This window comes from Panthera leo, chromosome D3 (assembly GCF_018350215.1).
Source record: "Panthera leo isolate Ple1 chromosome D3, P.leo_Ple1_pat1.1, whole genome shotgun sequence".
Taxonomy (NCBI): Eukaryota; Metazoa; Chordata; class Mammalia; order Carnivora; family Felidae; genus Panthera; species Panthera leo.
This window is the reverse complement of record NC_056690.1, coordinates 1,684,580-1,702,373: the sequence shown is the minus strand read 5'-3', so window position 1 is coordinate 1,702,373 and position 17,794 is coordinate 1,684,580. Positions and strand designations below refer to the sequence as shown.

At 50.8% G+C, this 17,794-nt stretch overlaps 1 protein-coding gene across 2 annotated transcripts in view; it reads right to left on the bottom strand.

The window, feature by feature from the left end:
• The window catches only part of STX2 (syntaxin 2), a 36,360-nt gene extending 29,686 nt beyond the window's left edge, over positions 1-6,674 (bottom strand). The window contains exon 1 of one of the 2 annotated variants that reach the window (XM_042909714.1): positions 6,572-6,674. In XM_042909714.1, coding sequence (XP_042765648.1) covers positions 6,572-6,601 — 30 coding nt within the window. In that variant the 5' untranslated portion in view covers positions 6,602-6,674. The remainder of the gene's footprint in view (positions 1-6,571) is intronic. The other variant, XM_042909713.1, reaches the window with a different exon arrangement.
• Positions 6,675-17,794: the final 11,120 nt, after the last annotated feature.

Below are 17,794 nucleotides of genomic sequence, written 5' to 3'. Positions count from 1 at the left end.
AGACAAACATTCAAATACCAACATTTCCGTTCCTGTTACATTTCAAAAGAAGTCTCCTTAAATGCAGGGTTACATTAAAAATAAAATTCTCCCTCTGTGCCAACTATCGTCAGGAGCAGAGAGCAAGGAGCTTGCACGTCTGGGGACCGTTTAACAGCCGTGAATAACTTGTCACGGGAACGCTCACTGTTGAGACTTCGACGGAAGCTGGGTTATCACAAATCGGGAGAATCCAAACTGATGAAACGCTGGCTTCTTTCTCCACACACACAGATCGAAAGTGAGGGCAGACAAAGTACATTTTCTTGAAATATCTACAGCACTTGTCCCTTGGCTGCTAGAATACATAACTTCTTTCTCAAACTTAAATCCCTTGAGTCAAAGAAAAGAAGCTGTGATTACGGGTAAAAGCCGTCTGTTGGCCGGTTTGTAATTCTGGAGCTGAGCGTAACAGGCCTTTCTCACACTCATACTATCAGACTTCAACGCCCTGTGGTAGAACGTCACATTGCTTCATGGTTTTCCCTTTTTGCTACCTACGTGTCTCCACTATTAACGTCACACAAATACCTCTGACAGGTACTTAGGCTTTACATAAACAGAACTGTACCGTGCAGATGCTTCTGCTATCTGACCCTTTTCCTCGCATGCCATGTTCAAGGGTCTCCCCTTGTCTGGGACGCTCCCTCGCCGCCAACCAAACCAGCCCTTCTCCACCCGGGAGGTGGGCCCGCTTGTGCGACCCCGCTGGTGGCTCCGGCTCATTCCAGTCTCAGCTCACACACCCTCCCCTGGTCGCCCGTCCTCAGGAGCCCACCCACGGCCTCGCACCCTGCTTGATTTCCTTCAGAGCAGGGGTGTCCTCGGCTGACCCCTGTCCACCCTCCACCTGAGTTTCCGGGCCACGAGGACACTGTCCGCTCAGGGCTCGCACGCCAGGCTGTGACAGCGGGGTCAGCTGAGCAACTGAAGAGAAGGGGCAGGAGCCCGAGGGGGAGGGCGGAGGGAGCACGCACGGAAGGACAGAGAGGACACCAGAAGCACAGGGCACATGACAAAGCAGGCGTGACCGGGTGCAGGTGTGAGCTGCCTGCCGGTCCCTGGCTCCGCTCCCCAGGGGGTCCCGAGGCACATTCTGCCCTCTGGTTCTGAGGCACCCCCCTTCTTTATAATAACCGTCCCTCTCTCCGGGCGCCCGAGCGGCTCAGTCTGTTACATGTCCGACTTCGGCTCAGGTCATGATCTCACGGGTCGTGGGTTCGAGCCCTGCGTCGGGCTCTGTGCTGACAGCTCGAAGCCCGGACCTGCTTCAGAGTCTGAGTCTCCCTCTCTCTCTGCCCCTCCCCTGCTCACTCCGTCTCTCTCTCAAAATAAACATTTAAAAAAATAGATAGCTGTCCTTCTCTTCTCTGCTGTAGCTAATGGATTTGTGTCCCCGGCAACAGAAAGAGCCTCAGGACCACAGGTTCCACGGTCACCTACATATTCCTCACCCTGGGATCTTCCCAACAGCCGGCAGGTGCCCGGAGGGAACTACTGAGGCACCAGAGTGCACAAGCCCTGCCCCGGAAAGGGTGACGCCTGCGAGGAAACAGGACCCACTGGTGCTCAGAGACGGAAGACGGCCACCTCTGGGGACACAAGAGGGGAGAGGACAGGAAGACTTCCCAGGGGTGATGCCTGCACTGAGACCAAATGAAGGTGTGACGCAGGCCAAGAAGGGGGATCCGGGCGGGGCAGCAGGTGCAAAGGCCACCATGGGAACCACAGGCGGCCCCTGATGACGGGACTAAGGCGGCCCGTGGGAAGTGCACGCTGAAGAGGAAACCCATTTTTATGTACTGGTTTTTCAGGAACTGGTTCTCTTAGGTTTTCTCTTCCCTAAATTCACAACAGACTGGAAGTTACAAACAAGAAGTATTAATCTGGGGGGCACCTGTGGGGCTCAGTGGGTTAAGTGTTCAACTTTGGCTCAGGTCATGATCTCATGGTTCCTGGGTTCCAACCCATGTCAGGCTCTGTGCTGACAGCTCAGAGCCTGCTTGGGGTTCTCTGTCTCTCTCTCTCTCTCTCTCTGCCCCTCCCAGTTCACATGACCTCTCTTTCTCAAAAATAAACATTTATTTTTATTTATTTATTTTTATTTTTTATTTATTTTTTTTTTATAGTTTTCTTCCTTTTTTTTTTTAATTTTTTTTTTAACGTTTATTTATTTTTGAGACAGAGAGAGACAGAGCATGAATGGGGGAGGGTCAGAGAGAGGGAGACACAGAATCTGAAACAGGCTCCAGGCTCCGAGCTGTCAGCACAGAGCCCGACGCGGGGCTCGAACTCACGGACCGTGAGATCATGACCTGAGCCCAAGTCGGCCGCTTAACCGACTGAGCCACCCAGGCGCCCCAAACATTTTTTTTTTTTAAAAACTGACAGGATTGGGAACGCTGGGTGGCTTGGTTGAGCATCCAACTCTTGATCTTGGCTCAAGTCACGATCTCGTGAACCGTGAAATCGAGCCCCCGTGGGACCCTGTGCCAGTGGCATGGAGCCTGCTTGGAACTCTCTCTCCCCCTCTCTCTGTCCCTCCCCCACTCTCATGCGTGCTCTCTCGCTCTCTCTCAAAATAAACATTTGAAAAAAAGGCAGCAAGACTGAAAAAAACATAAAAGTTTAAAATACAAACATACACATCTAGGAAATTATGCTATAAAATTGTTATCATTTTAAGTGAAGTACTTAGGGAAAAAATGCCTTATATTATAAATGGGAATTTGAACCTTTACTATATAATGCTTTGGACATGTGCAGTCTGAGCTGTCACAAAACAACTTTTAGGGGCGCCCAGGGGGCTCCGTCGGTTGAGCGTCTGACTTCAGCTCAGGTCATGATCTCGCAGTTTGTGAGTTCGAGCCTCGTGTCGGGCTCTGTGCTGACAGCTCAGAGCCTGGGGCCTGCTTGGGATTCTGTATCTCCTGTCTCTGCCCTCTCCTGCTCATGCTTTGTCAATCTCTCTCTCTCAAAAATAAACAAACATTAAAAATAAATAAACAAAGGACTTTTAAAATATCTAGGTTGTTTTTCCTGCCTTTTAAAAACCTGTATTTGTCTCTCTCTCCCTCTCTCTCCAAAAAATAAAATAAAATAAAATAAAATAAAATAAAATAAAATAAAATAAAATAAAATAAAATATAAAATAAATTTAAGAAAGGAGCACCTGGGTGGCTCAGTTGGTTGGGCACCTGACTCCTGATTTCAGCTCAGGTCATGATCCCAGGGTCACAGGATCAAGCCCCACAGTGGGCTCCACGCTGGAGCCTACTTAAGAACCCTCCCCTCCCCCTCTCCCACTCACATGTGCACTTGCTCTCAAAGTAAAAATAAAGTAAAAATTGCACCTGCAATTCATCTCTCTGAATCCAGGGATTAAAAATACTAATTTTCTCATCTCTCGGGTCTACTAATGAATGCACACAACTGCCATGTGTTTATTTTCCTTTAAACAATGCCCACAGTTGAAATCGTAGTTTCTCTATTCTTAACTATAATACACCCATTTGCATACACACAAACTTTTTTTTTATTTAATTTTTTTTTTAACATTTATTTATTTTTGAGACAGAGAGAGACAGAGCATGAACGGGGCAGGGGCAGAGAGAGAGGGAGACACAGAATCGGAAACAGGCTCCAGGCTCCGAGCCATCAGCCCAGAGCCCGACGCGGGGCTCGAACTCACGGACCGTGAGATCGTGACCCGAGCCGAAGTCGGACGCTCAACCGACTGAGCCACCCAGGCGCCCCACACACAAACTTTTTTTAAAAAGGCAATCAAAACGCATTTGGAGTTACCGTCCCCTAGAACAGAAATTCCATTTTCATTTACTTACATCCTGAAATGTGTTTCACCCTGCTGGCTCCCTCCCCTCCCCTCCCCTCCCCTCCCCTCCCCTCCCCTCCCCCTGGCTATCTGCTCCACAGGGGCACCCAAGTCATTTTTGTGCCTCTCTGCATCTAGCACACCTCCTCCTCGGGACCTCGCAGGGGCGTGTCTGTTGGATTGGTGGTTCTGCTTTTGGTAAATCAGCAACTCTTTCCGGATTTAGAGTCTAGGAGATCTTGGGTAAGTCACTTAAACTTCCTGCACCCAAATGAACTGGCTGCTCAAAAAGAGAATCACTACTTAGAAGGAGCTACACCTGTATTTGGCAAATTGTACTGGACACACTCCTTTTTAGGTCTTTTCCAAATGGTTATCAGTGGTAATCTTCTTGGGAAGAAGCACCAACAGCTAAAAAGGGAAACTTTTTGAAGGTATAACAACTATTTTGCCAGGTTGGACACTGTTGATGAGATATTTTAACTACCCAATTAAAGCTCACCTAGGAAAAGAACACCAGCTGGTTAGAAACATGGTTATGAACATTCAACTACTCCAAGAACTACTTGGAAAGAATACATTTCCTTAAGGAAAGAAAAAGTCTAACTTTTATTTCTGACAATTTCCAGAGGAGTTTTTTAAATATTAAAAGTTACACACGTGTCAAATTCAGTTTCAAATTAATATTTTTTACTCCACATAGTAGTTTGCTTTTTATAACTATGTGAAAACATTAAAAAAAAAAACTAATAAATATGAACAGCACTCACAATTACATGGCAGTTGTCCCACCTTCTGCCAGTGTCACACACGGGAGATAATTTTATGTTTCACAACCATGTCTATGAGTAAGCAAGAGAGAGATTATCATCCCCATCTTAAGAATGAGAAAATTGAGGTTTTGAGAGTTTCAAAAATAATTTGCCCAAGATCAGACAACTCCAGAAGTAGAAACTTCCAGAAATGTGTTCTATAATTGCTCAGTGTCTTTATCTCGAGCAGGACGGTGTTGGACTAGAGAAGGCCACTTCTAGCTCTGAAATTCTAGATCCCAACAGGTCACGTGCTGCAGGAGGAGGCCCTGCAGGATACATAAGGCTAGAGTGGTAAATACCGCCTGATTTATTTTTTGCTAATCAGGCCCAGAAAAGCTACATATATATTCTAGGGACAGACCTTTCTTAGCTACCCCCCAGTATTACATACAATTGGAGACCTTCCGCCAACAGTTACAGTTCTCCTGTTCGGATACACTCAGCAACTCTTTACAAATACGTGAGCTCCTCCTGGCACAGAAAGGCATTCTGCAGGGCGAGAGAGCGGGAACTTGCTACGTTTAACAGATGTTCATCTGCAAACTGCGGAGGTCAAAACATCTGACCATTAAGAAGAAAAAAATCACTACGAAGAACCATTCTTGCAAGGAGAGTAAAACATAAGGTGATGGTTCCAAGGGAGGGTAATCCATTGCCTTTTTGAACCCGGCTTCCCCACGTGATCCACGGAACACGGATAACCATTTCCGTGACAACTCCTTCCATTTTCCTAAGCATGCCATAGAACCAGCCGCATTCTAGGAGCAAAGAAGCTAATTCACTACATGCAACGGAGGCCTTAGGACAGAGGACCCAGCACCTTGTTCTGAGGCTGCCCGGCTGCAGAGGGCAGAGGCTTTATCTGTGTCCCGGAGAACAAAACATCCACACTCGGCACTAATTAACAGTCCTGTTTTTAAAGGAAAAAAAAAAGTAGTAATTACCTGTTGGCCTAAAATGTCTCAACTCAGCCACATTCTATGAACATCCACTCGACTGTCGCCGCAGCCATGTCATTCATGGTGCTGTCCTCTCCCGCACTGGGCACCGCGCATCAAAGATCCGTCCCGTGCCTAAGGGGACGCCCCTCCCTCCCTCAAGTGAAGGGTAATTTGCTGGGTTCCTCCCCGAGCACCGCACACTCCACCGGCCAGGTGTGCTGGGTGGGAAGGAAGGCAAACACAGGCACGGCTCAGCGCAAGCACCCGGGGCTGTGAGGCGCCCACAGGCAGGGGGCACCGTGTGCATCCCTCCCACCACGTGCGGGGTCCCGAGCAAGACCCCAGCGATCGGACAGCGGGCAAGGCGACAGGCCCCTGCTCTCCGGGAGCTGACATCCACACCCTAGGGCCGCACCGACCAGAGCCGAGCAGTTTCTGGTTGTCCTGAGTGCTGTGCAAAGGATCAGGATCAGACAGGGCGATGTGACGGGGCGACTTCAGCCCGGGGAAGCAGCAGAGAGGGGCTCAGAAAAGGGGGTTCGAGGCCCGGCCACTGCTCCGTGCCCCCCCCACCCCACCCCCGGGCAAACTGCACTCTCAAAAACTCCGCTTCCCTGCCTGTCAGCGACGGCAACAAGCGTTCCTGTCTCCCGGCTGTGGGGGCGTCGTGGACACGGCGGAGACAGCGACCCACGAGGCGGCGGCGGGGCGGGCCAGCGCCGCGACCCCGGGCGCCCCCCTGCCCTGCTCTTCCCCCTCACCTCCGCCCATCCCGAACAGCCCCATCCTTCCCCGCGAGTCCTGCCCACCCCGGCGCCCCCCGCCCGCTACTCTCCCCTCCGCCCCCACCTCCGGCCACCCGGAGCCCCCCGCGCCCCGCCCCGCCCCGCCCCGCCCCGCCGCGCCCAGCCCGAACCGCTATCTGCCGCCCGCCCGCCGCTCACCGCCGTCAGGTCCGGCAGCCGGTCCCGCATCCCCACGGGCCCGGGCGCCGCGCCCCGCCGCTCAGGCCTGCCCGGCGCCGCCTCCGGCCGCCGCGGGCTCTCGGTGGACGCGCCGCCGCCTCAGCCTGCCGGTCGCCGGCTCCGCACCGCGCCCTCCCGCCGCTCTCCCCTCGGGCCGGCGCTGCCACGGCAACCGCGCCCGTGCGCTCTGCGCATGCCCGGCCGCGCCGCGCCCGGGCCCACGCAGCCTGCGGGAGCCTTCCTGCGGGAATGCCGCGGTCGGAGGGGAGGGGCGGGGCCGGGCGGGGCCTGGTGGGGCGGGGAACCGACGAGGCCGGGCGGAGAGAAGGCGGGGCCTGGAGGAAGGGCGGGGCCTGCGGGGCGGGGGGGGGGGGGCGGACACACCATGCCGGAAGAGGGAGAGGGCGGGGCCTGTGGGGGCGGGGCCTGGTGGGGCGGGGAACCGACGAGGCCGGGCGGAGAGAAGGCGGGGCCTGGAGGAAGGGCGGGGCCTGCGGGGCGGGGGGGGGAACACACCATGCCGGAAGAGGGAGAGGGCGGGGCCTGTGAGGGGCGGGGCCTGGTGGGGCGGGGAACCGACGAGGCCGGGCGGAGAGAAAGCGGGGCCTGGAGGAAGGGCGGGGCCTGCGGGGGGGGGGGGAAACACACCATGCCGGAAGAGGGAGAGGGCGGGGCCTGTGGGGGCGGGGCCTGGTGGGGCGGGAACAGACCTAGCCGGAAGGGAAGGGGGCGGGCCCTGTGGAGGGGCGGGAGATAGAAGGGGTCGGGGAGGGACGGTGGGGGCGGGGCCTGAGTGAGGAAGCCGAGGGATCTGGGGTGGAGGGGGGCCAGGGGTCGGGGTTGGCCGAGTTGTGCTCTGGCTTCGTCTTGCCTGTTCAAGCAGATGTGCCATTCGTCCCTTCTTGCTAATGTTTTTCTGCTTTTGTGCTTTGATACTCATTTATGTTTTTTTAATTTTTTTTAATGTTTAGTTTTGAGAGGCTGACAGAGCTCCAGCGGGGGAGGGGCAGAGACGGAAAGAGAGACACACAGAATCCGAAGCAGGCTCCAGGCTCGGAGCCGTCAGCACAGAGCCCGACGCGGGGCTCGAACCCATGAACCCTGAGATCATGACCTGAGCCGAAGTCGGAGGCCCAATTGAGCCACCCAGGCGCCCCTCCTTTTATGTATTTTTAAAAATCGTGAACATTTTGGTGAGTAGTTCAGCCCGGCTGCAGAGAGGAACTGGGTGGAGCTTTAGGTGCTGACACCTTGGACAGGCTTTCTCCCGAAACCGCACCACCTGCACCGCCTTGGTGGAAGGTCCCGCACCAGCTGAGCGTTCCTCCTACCTCCAGAGTCTCATTTTCCAGGACCTTTTCCTCCACTCACTCCCAGCCTCATTCTACCTCAGGGCCTTTGCACTGGCTGTGCCTGTCTTAACACTCTATCCCCAGACAACTACGTAGCTTGGTCTCTTGCTTCCTTCAAGATTTTGATCCAGGGGCACCTGGGTGGCTCAGTCGGTTGAGCGTCGGACTTCGGCTCAAGTCAGGATCTCGCGGTCTGTGAGTTTGAGCCCCACATCAGGGTCTGTGCTGACAGCTCAGAGCCTGGAGCCTGATTCAGAGTCTGTGTCTCCCTCTCTCTCTGCCCCTCCCCTGCTCATGCTCTGTGTCTGTCTCAAAAATAAATAAAAACATTAAAAAAATTTTTTTAATAAAAAATAAAATAAGATAAAAAGATTTTGATCCAATGACGCCTTTTCTGTGAGGCCTGTCCTGCCCCACCCTGTTAAAAATTGCACTCCCTGGACACCTGGGTGGCTTGTTGGTTAGGCGTCTGACTTTGGCTCTGGTCAAGATCTCATGGCTCATGGGTTTAAGCCCCGCATCCGGATCTGTGCTGACGGCTCAGAGTCTGGAGCCTGCTTCGGATTCTCTCTCTCCCTCTCTCTCTCTCTCTCTCTCTCAAAAATAAATAAATATTTAAAATAAAAAAAAAAATTGCACTCCCTCCTTCATACTCCAAACCCCTTATTCTGCCCTTTTCCCCCTCGTAGCGCCTACAGCCCTCTGATGAGCCACATCATATACACATGTATTTTGTTTGCTGTTTATTATTTGTCCCTTTCCTCTGGAATACTCACGCCATTGAAGGCAGGGATTTTTGTCCACTACTCTCTAATTATCCTCAACACTGAGAAGGGGGCCTAGCACATATGAAGTGTTAAATAAATATTTAAGTAAATGAAAAAGTTATGCCATAAAACTTGCTTTTGTACGCGTACCCATTCCGAAGTAGATTTCATTACTGTGGTGGGCGAGTTATGGCAAAGTACAGGATACTGAATTTGGGGCCAGAGTCTGGATTTGAACCCAGCAAGGTCCCTGCCTATTTTAAAATTCAGTGAATCTAAATTAGGTGATTATTTTTATTGGACTTAAAGAAACAGTAAGGGAAATTTTATTTTTTTTTTTACTTTTTTCATGTTTATTTCTTGGAAAGAGAGAGAGTGTGAGTGGGGGAGGGGCAGAGAGAGAGAAAGACACAGAATCCAAAGCAGTCTCCAGGCTCAGCTGTCAGCACAGAGCCTGACACAGGGCTTGAACCCACGAACTTCGAGATCATGACCTGAGCCAAAGTTGGATGCTTAGCTAACTGAGCCACCCAGGCGCCCATTAAAAATCCATTCAAAAGGGGGCGCCTGGGTGGCGCAGTCGGTTAAGCGTCCGACTTCAGCCAGGTCACGATCTTGCGGTCCGTGAGTTCGAGCCCCGCGTCGGGCTCTGGGCTGATGGCTCAGAGCCTGGAGCCTGTTTCCGATTCTGTGTCTCCCTCTCTCTGCCCCTCCCCCGTTCATGCTCTGTCTGTCTCTCTCTGTCCCAAAAATAAATAAAAAACGTTGAAAAAAAAAAAATTAAAAAAAAAAAAAAAAATCCATTCAAAGGGCCCCTGCGTGGCTCGGTTGGTTGAGTGACTGGAGGCAGGCCTGGAGCCTGCTTCGGATTCTGTGTCTCCTGCCTCTCTCTGCCCCTCCCCTGCTCATGCTCTGTCTCTCTCTCTCAATAATAAATAAAAACATTTAAAAAAAATCCATTCAAAGTCAGAATCCTGAAGAAGGATTGTCAGTTGACCATAGAGTGTTTGTTCTGATCATAACTGGAAGAATTCCCCGGGCCCTGATCCTAAATGTGAATGAGGATAAGCTTTCCAAGGAATTTGGAAATGCAGTTGCCTTGTTTAACTTACCGTAATGCTAAGCTTAGAACAGACTACCTTTTTAAAGATGGGGCTGTAAATATATTTATTTACTCTGGAAAGAACTTTATGATGGTCCCTGTTGGGGAAGGCTACACAGTCAGGGGCTCCTGGGACCGGAGCACGGACATCCCCGGAGGGCAGTATTCTGCCTACTACACATACGTGTGGCTTATTTTTCAGAGAATTATCTTACGTATCCCTGGATGTAAACGGGAAGGACACAGGATTAAAAACATCATAGACCATGACTCGTGGCTTTTGTTTGAGACCAGTATAGATACATGAAGTGCTCTGATCGATCATTCCCGAGGAGCCACCCTCCGGCCTGTGGGCTGACGTGGGAGCCCAGGGGGATGAAAAGATACACATATCCCTGATAATCAGGGAATGCTGAGTAAAACTGCAGAGGGACGAGGCTACGCGGGCTCGGTTGGAGGAGTGTGCGACTCTTGATCTCAGGGTTGTGAGTTCGAGCCCCACATGGGGTGTAGAGATCGCTTACAAGTAAAATCTTAAAAAGCAACAACACAGTAAAACTACAGTGTGGCACTATTTTCCCAATTTCTAGGGCAAAACAGAAATAGAGACACACATCCCTTTGACCTACCAATTCCTCTTGAGAAATCTAAAGTGTCCTAGCTATAAAAGCCCCAGGTTACACATCTGTATGTTTAAGGACATTAACTGCCGCATTGTTTTACTGGGAAAAAGGCTAAAACACACCCCAATATCTGTCGATGGTGGAAAGCTTGATTAACATCTGACTTATCACGTAAGTCAGACGGTAACATCAAACAACACACAGTGCTGCCATTCCCCCAGCCTCCAGGCAGGCGAGCGGATGATACATGAGGGCAGGTCTGAGACACGCGGTCAGGATCCAAGGAAGGAAACACTCATCGCACCACCCGAGGCTGGTGCCCCGGTTCTGAGCCGTTCTGCCAAAGCTCACTCTGATTTTATACAATTTTTGATAAGCCCTATGTTATGGTTGAATTGTGTCCCCCAGAAAGATATGCTGAAGTCCTAACCGCCCCCCATACCTGTGTGTGTGACCTCATTTGGAAATAGGGTGAGCGAGTTAAGAGGTGTGGTCGTTAGGGTGGGCCCTGATCCCTTACACCCGGTGCCCTCATCAGAAGAGATTAGGACACAGACACACAGAGGGAAGACCACACGACGTGGCAGGAAGGCTGCTCCCAGATAACCCAAGAGATGGCAGGGCACCATCGATGAGCCAGGGATGGCCAGGGATGGCAATATCAGAAGCTAAGAGAAAAGCCTGGGACGGACTCCCCCTGGAGCCTTCCGAGAGAGCATGGCCCTCCCAGCACCTTGATTTCAGACTTCCAGGAGAGTGAGGGAAAAAGTTTCCGTTATTTTAAGGCATCTAGTTTGCGGTATTTTTTACGGCACCCGGGAAAACGAAGACACCCTGTAATTATCTTCTAAATAGCACAGTCATGCTGCATCAGTGATTACCCTGTCTTATAAGAACTAGTTTGTTAAAAGTAGGCATTTAAGATGTACCACACTTTGTGAAACCCTGAAAAAAACACGTACTGAAAATTTAAATACATAGACATTTAAAGATACACTAGAAAAATACATACACTGGAAGTTTTCATAGAAGTTGTGCATCTATGTGTCCACATATAAACATCTATATATCCTTCCATATATGGGTACTGTAAGTACATACATAGAGATGCTGTACGGATACTATGCTGTGTGTTGTACAGACACTAGGTCTATGTCTCTCTATCCGAAGGTGAATATAACCATCTGGGTAGTAGCTGGACTATCTAGATAAATACACAGATACATAGGTATCTAGATCCGTCTGAAGTGCCCCCCAGCCTGTCACAACCCCCGACTAGAACTGTTTGGTTCCAGGGACGCCTGGGTGGTTCAGTCAGTTAAATGTCCGACTTCAGCTCAGGTCATGACTTTATGGTTCGTGGGTTCGAGCCCCACGTCAGGCTCTGTGCGGGCAGCTCAGAGCCTGGAGCCTGCTTTGGATTCTGTGTCTCCCCCTGTCTCTCTGCCGCTCCCCTGCTTATGAGCACGCACTCTCTCTCTCTCTCTCTCTCTGTCTCTCTCTCAAAAATAAATAGACATTAAAACATTTTTTTAAACAATGGGTGTAAATAACCTTATTTTTTTAGGAAAAAAACCTGTTTTGGGGGTGCCTGGGTGGTTCAGTAGGTTAAGCGTCCGACTTGAGCTCAGGTCATGATCTCACGGTTCAGGGGTTCGAGCCCCGCATCCGGCTCTGTGCTGACCGCTCAGAGCCTGGAGCCTGTTTCAGATTCTGTGTCTCCCTCTCTCTCTGACCCTCCCCCGTTCATGCTCTGTCTCTCTCTGTCTCAAAAATAAAAAATAAATGTTAAAAAAAATTACAAAAACAAACAAACAAACAAACAAACCTGTTTTGTTCTATTACATACCTATGTTCTCTTATGGCATTTTCTATCCTCTTTCTTGGACCAGACCCCCTAAAGTCACACAGGACACAGAGTGAAAACTTCTTTCACAGAGAGCATTCTGTCCCACTGTGGACTGCCAGTAGTCAGCTTTGAAGGTTCCTCTTGGTATAAAGAAACAACCATTGTTCTTAATACAAGAGGCTCCTTGCACTCATTCTAAGACACTGAGTTTACACAGAAACATGGTCTCAACGGGGGTCCCTCATAACATCTGCTGATCTGCTCCAGCCACATGCCTCCTCGCTGTCCCTGACAACTCCAGGCAGGGTTCTACCTCAGGGCCTTTGCACGTGCCATACCCTGTCTCTGGCATTATCTTTCCTCAGATATCTATGTGTTGTGGTGGTTTTTTTTTTCCCCTCACCTTCTACAGGCCTTTGCTCAAATGCCTCTACCTTAGGTCTCTCTCCCCTTCCTCTGACATTCCATACCTTCTGTACCTGCTTTATTTTCACTTAGCAATCATCACTATATATTTGACTCCCTTAACCAAGTCTACTTCCTGTTTCTTCCTTCTAGGATGAAAGCTCCCGGAGGCCAACACCTTTTGGATCTGTTTTGTTCCCTGCCCTAGACCTTGGGGAATGCCTGGGACATAGTAGGTGCTAACTAGATATTAGCTGAGTGAATGAACGAATCTGTGTTTTTTTTCATCTCTGTCTTAGACTCACTTTACTAGAGGTTGTGAACCCCGGCCCTTCAGGACTCAGGCAGGTAAGCGAGTGGAGCAGGCTCGGTGTCAGAAGAGGAGGCCTCCTGTCTGAGACATAAATAGGGAGTGGCAGACCTGAGGCAAATGGCAGTGTTTGCCCCTGGGGGGGAAAGGGGGGCGCAGCGGGTATTGACCTCCAGATGCTTGTGGCCACGCAGGAAAGCAGGCCCAGGGGCTCCCAGCCTTGACTTTCAAAAGAAACCAGCTATCTGGATTTTTATGCAAACTATCTTTCCTTTTTGTGTCGTAGACCCACATCATCCCTCGAGGGGCAAATTGCATCAGAAGTTACTGTTGGAAACAACAATAAACAATAAATCTCACATGGCTTCCCAGAGTCAGGATTTCAGGAGTGGCTTCACTGGGTGGTTGTGACTCCGTCTCGTGAAACTGCAGGCAAGATGCGGGCAAGGCCCGACCTGACCCGGGCGGAAGGTCACGTTCAAGACGCCCTCACCACGTGCGGGCAAGGCCCCCTGCGGGGTCTTTGCAGGGGCTCAACTCTTCCTCACCAACCTGTCCACAGGGCTGTGCTTGTCCCCACAGTGTCCTCCTCGGAGTGAGTGACCCAAGAGAGCAAGGCCGAAGTCACAGAGCCTCTATGACTTAAGTCTCAAACTATGACTTAAGTCTCAAGGTCCCTTCAGCCATCCTCCCTTTGCTAGGGGTCGCTAAGTCCCGCCCACACTCAGGGAGAGGAGAATTAGGCTCAACCTCTTGGAGAGAGAAGCACCAAAGAATTTGCGGACTCACGTTAAAAACCATCACATGTTGCTGGCAACTAGCTTAGATACACGGCATGTCGTGAGCCACCCCGAGACAGCACAAACCGCACCTGAAGGCTGGATTTCGTTCCTGGGCCACCAAAACGTACCCTCTGCCTTGCCCTGGTTGTTGGATAGAAGAAGCTGGATGGATGTTTGGCATGAGTATACGACCGGTCTCTCCAGTTTGGCTTCAGGGGAACGTGATGGCTGTGCAAATGCCAAGAAGTAGCATCAATGTGCTCCCTACGTAAAGGGAGCACATTGTGTCCAGTGAAGAAATGATCTCGTTTGACAAGTTATCGCTACTATCGATGAATGAATTAGAAAATGGAGTCGTTCAGAATACCTTCCTTACTGGTTCGCCAAGTCAAGGGAGGTGATGGAAACTGCACAGATAGAGAAGGGTGGCCCTGTATTTGGTAAATGTTTGTTACTTGCTTCATTAGTCTTCGATGTGAAGTAGCATATTAGAATTCTAATAAGCTTATACGTAAACTGCCCTTATTTTATTCTCATGTCATGCTGCTGCTTCTGCTTACTCGTTCTGTATTCCGATGGGCTCAAGAGTGATTCCCCCACCAACTCAACAGATATTTACTGAGCACCCATTACATGCCAGGCCCTGTGCTAGATATGTTGAACATCATGCCAGGCAAGGTGCTTTTTCTAGGGAGGGAATGAAAGGTAAAAAAGTGAGCATGTGAATCTTTAAGCAAGCTATTTCCAGCTAGTGGTAAGTGCTTTGGAGAAAATCTAGTCGGGGTTGACATGGGAAATGTCTGCTGTGGTGACGCCATTTTAGAAACAGTGGTCAGGGTGGGCTTTCCTTAGGAAGTGACATTGGATCTGTGACCTGAAGGGTGAGAGGGGGCCAGTCAGGCAATGATATGAAGAGCATTTGAGGCAGAGGGAGCACTAAGTGCAAAGGCCCTGAGGCAGTAGCAAACTTGGCTGAGGTAAGATTCAGGAAGGCTTGTGTGGCTGCCGCAGGGTTACAGGGAATGGAGCTGGAGATGGGGTGGCAAAGTAGGGCCTGGGCGGCCACAGATGTCATGTATCAGTGTGATCCAGAAAACCACCACAGTGTCAAAGAGAAGGATGGTCTGAAATGTTCTACAAGGATCACTCTGTGCCTCCTGAAAAGATGCACTGAGAAGGACATAACGTCATTTCTGAGGGGTCCCAACCCAAACTGCATAACCTGAGTCCAATCCAGAGGAAATGCCAGAAAATCCAATCGGAGGGCATCCTACAAAAGACTTGGCCTACAAAATATTCTGCAGAAGTGTCAAGGTCACAAAACACGAAGATGAAGTTAATGCTTTGGATGCAAAGAAACAGAACAGACCTCACAGCTAAAGGTAACACTTAATCCCGAACGGATCCCCCACTAGATATAGGATAGAAGTGAGACAAGTAAGTGGCCATTCAGGTCTGCAGAGGAGATAACAGGATTGCAGCAGAGTTAATTTCCTGATTTGGGTAATTCGGCAGTGGTGATGTAACAGAATGTCCTTGGTTTTAAGAAATGCACACTGAGGGGCATCCTGTGTGCTGTTTGCTCTCAAACATCCCAGAGAACAAAAATCCTACACATATTATAAAAATCATATATATGGGGAGACAAGTACTGAGAGAAGGAAGGAGAGAATGAGCAGGGCAAAGAACTCATGTTAACATTTGGGGAACTAAGAGGTAATACTCTGGTAAAATTCCTTGTACTCTTTCTGCATTTTTTTTTTTTTTTTTTTTTTTTTTGTAATTCTGCTACTTCTTTGTGCATTTGCCTGCAATATTGGAACTACAGGTTAAGCAGGGGTGTGCAATCCCTGTTGGGTGGCAGACACGAGGAAGTACCTCTGTAAACTGCAAAGCCACAGCGATTGTTAGAGCTGGGGGGTTCGACATATTTCCCCTTGGCGCTCTTTATGGGAAGAAATTTTTTCAAAAATGCCAAAAGGTAGAAACATGGGTGCTCTCACCACCTAGAGTTACACAACGGTTAATATGTTGTCATATTTGCCTCAATTACCTTCTTTTAACAAAAGAAATGGAACCCTGTAAGTAGTCTTCTTTGACTGCCCACCTCCATCACAACCTAGCTGTCTACTCTCTTTCGAAACAGCAGCATCGGATTTCAGGCTACACACCCTTGCAGTCAATTTTTAGAAATTTACCTACATACGTCCAAGAATATGGTTTTGTGTCTATAAAAGTTTACGTAAATGGTGTTCTACTATATGATCCCTATATAAAACTATAGACTGTATGAAGGTATTATCACATCTTTCTTGAACTTGCTTCTCTTCTCATTATCCTTTGAGATCTAACCCTTTTGATACAGATGAACTTGCTTCCTTTTAGATGCTGTACAGTAGTCCAGTTAAATATTTGTATGTTTTCCCTATCAATGGATATGTATGGAAGTTCTGTTTTTGTTATTATTGTGTTACAGTAAGCGCGATGATACTGTCTCTCTGTGCATATGGGTGAGCTTAACTCCAGGGAACCTCTCCAGAAATGAAAGTAGAGGGTCGCCAGCTTTCAGCATTGATCTTTTACCAGTGCCACCAGTAGCGTGGAGGGTCTGCTGGTTTTCCTGAGGGTCCTTTGGGGCACTGGGACTCGAGTGCCCAGCAGGCAGATTCTCAGAAGTGTTGTGCCCAATTCACGTCACTTGTGTTCCCAACAGGCTCGCTTGCAAAGTGCACTCAGGACTAGGCGGCTAACTCCCCGGTCACTTGGGTTCTCTTCGCTCCGGGAAGAGTCCCCGCGGTGGAATCCTTTCTGAGCAACTTGACAATTCTGATGGGGCCATCGGCTGCCTGCTCTTGCTGTGAGTGTGGATGCTTGGCTTCCAGAGAGGACCAAGGAGAGGTGGGTTAAGGAGAATCTGTGGCTGTCTACACAAAGGCCAAAAACCGGCCTTCGATTTAGGATAAGGGGTCGGAGGACTCCCTCCAGCCCACACCTTTGCTAAACGCCAACGGATGGTAATAACCATCAACACTAGTTGGGCCCTTGGCTTATCTCATTTTCTACCTATATTGACCCTCTGAGGTGGGTGTCCCCCCACAGCATGTGAGTGCTGACTGCACAGATGGATCCCCTCTGCACTCTTTGACAGCTTAATCCCCTCCAGAGTCGGGAACCTAAACACTCATCGATTGGATCCACGTTTGTAACTAGGATAAGAGCTGCCAAAGTTGAAAACACAATTTCATCATCCTGTTTGCAGGATACTGTCACCAAAGCCGCTGACCGATTAGAAGCTTTAAGGAAAGGGTGGCTGGCTTTTCAAGGAGGGAAAATGCAAGTCTTTGCGTCCTTTACCCCCCAGGAGGTCCTGGTTGAGGCCAGGGACACGGAGGTGGGGGTGGGGGGAACTGGAAACACAGGGAAGGGACAGGGGGTCGAGGGGAGAAAAAGAAGGGAACGAATGAAAGGGGCCGGGGATGGGGAAGGGGGTGTGTGGGAGTAAGGGGCCGAGAGGTGTGGGAGGGAAGGGCTGGGGTGGGACAAGATAGAAAAGGGACTGGGGGACACAGAGAAGGTGCCGTGGGTCTAGGGGACGAAGCGCAGGGGCGTAGGCGTGGCGCGCACCCCAATGTGCGGACCGCTGTACCGCGTGGGCAAGGCGAGCCCCCCGGCTGGGGAGCCCTGGGGACTTTGTGTGGGCCGCTCCCCGCGAGTTTCCCGCCCAAGGGGCCTGCCCTCCGCTCCCGGTTCCGTAGCGCGGCCGCAGCAGGGCGCGCCGCGACGCCGTCGGCGCATGCGCGCGCGCGGGAACCCGCCCTCCGGGCCGGCGCATGTGGCCCCCGCGGGCGGGCGGGCGTGCGCGCGCACGCGCTGCGTCCCGCGCCCGCTCGCGCCCGCCGCCCCGCGTGTCTTTCCCTCCGCGCCAGGCCGACGGGTGTGGCCGCCCGAGCCCGCGGCGTGCGTGCGCGCGCGCGCCGGGCCACGTGGGAGCGGCGCGGCGCCGTTGCCCCGC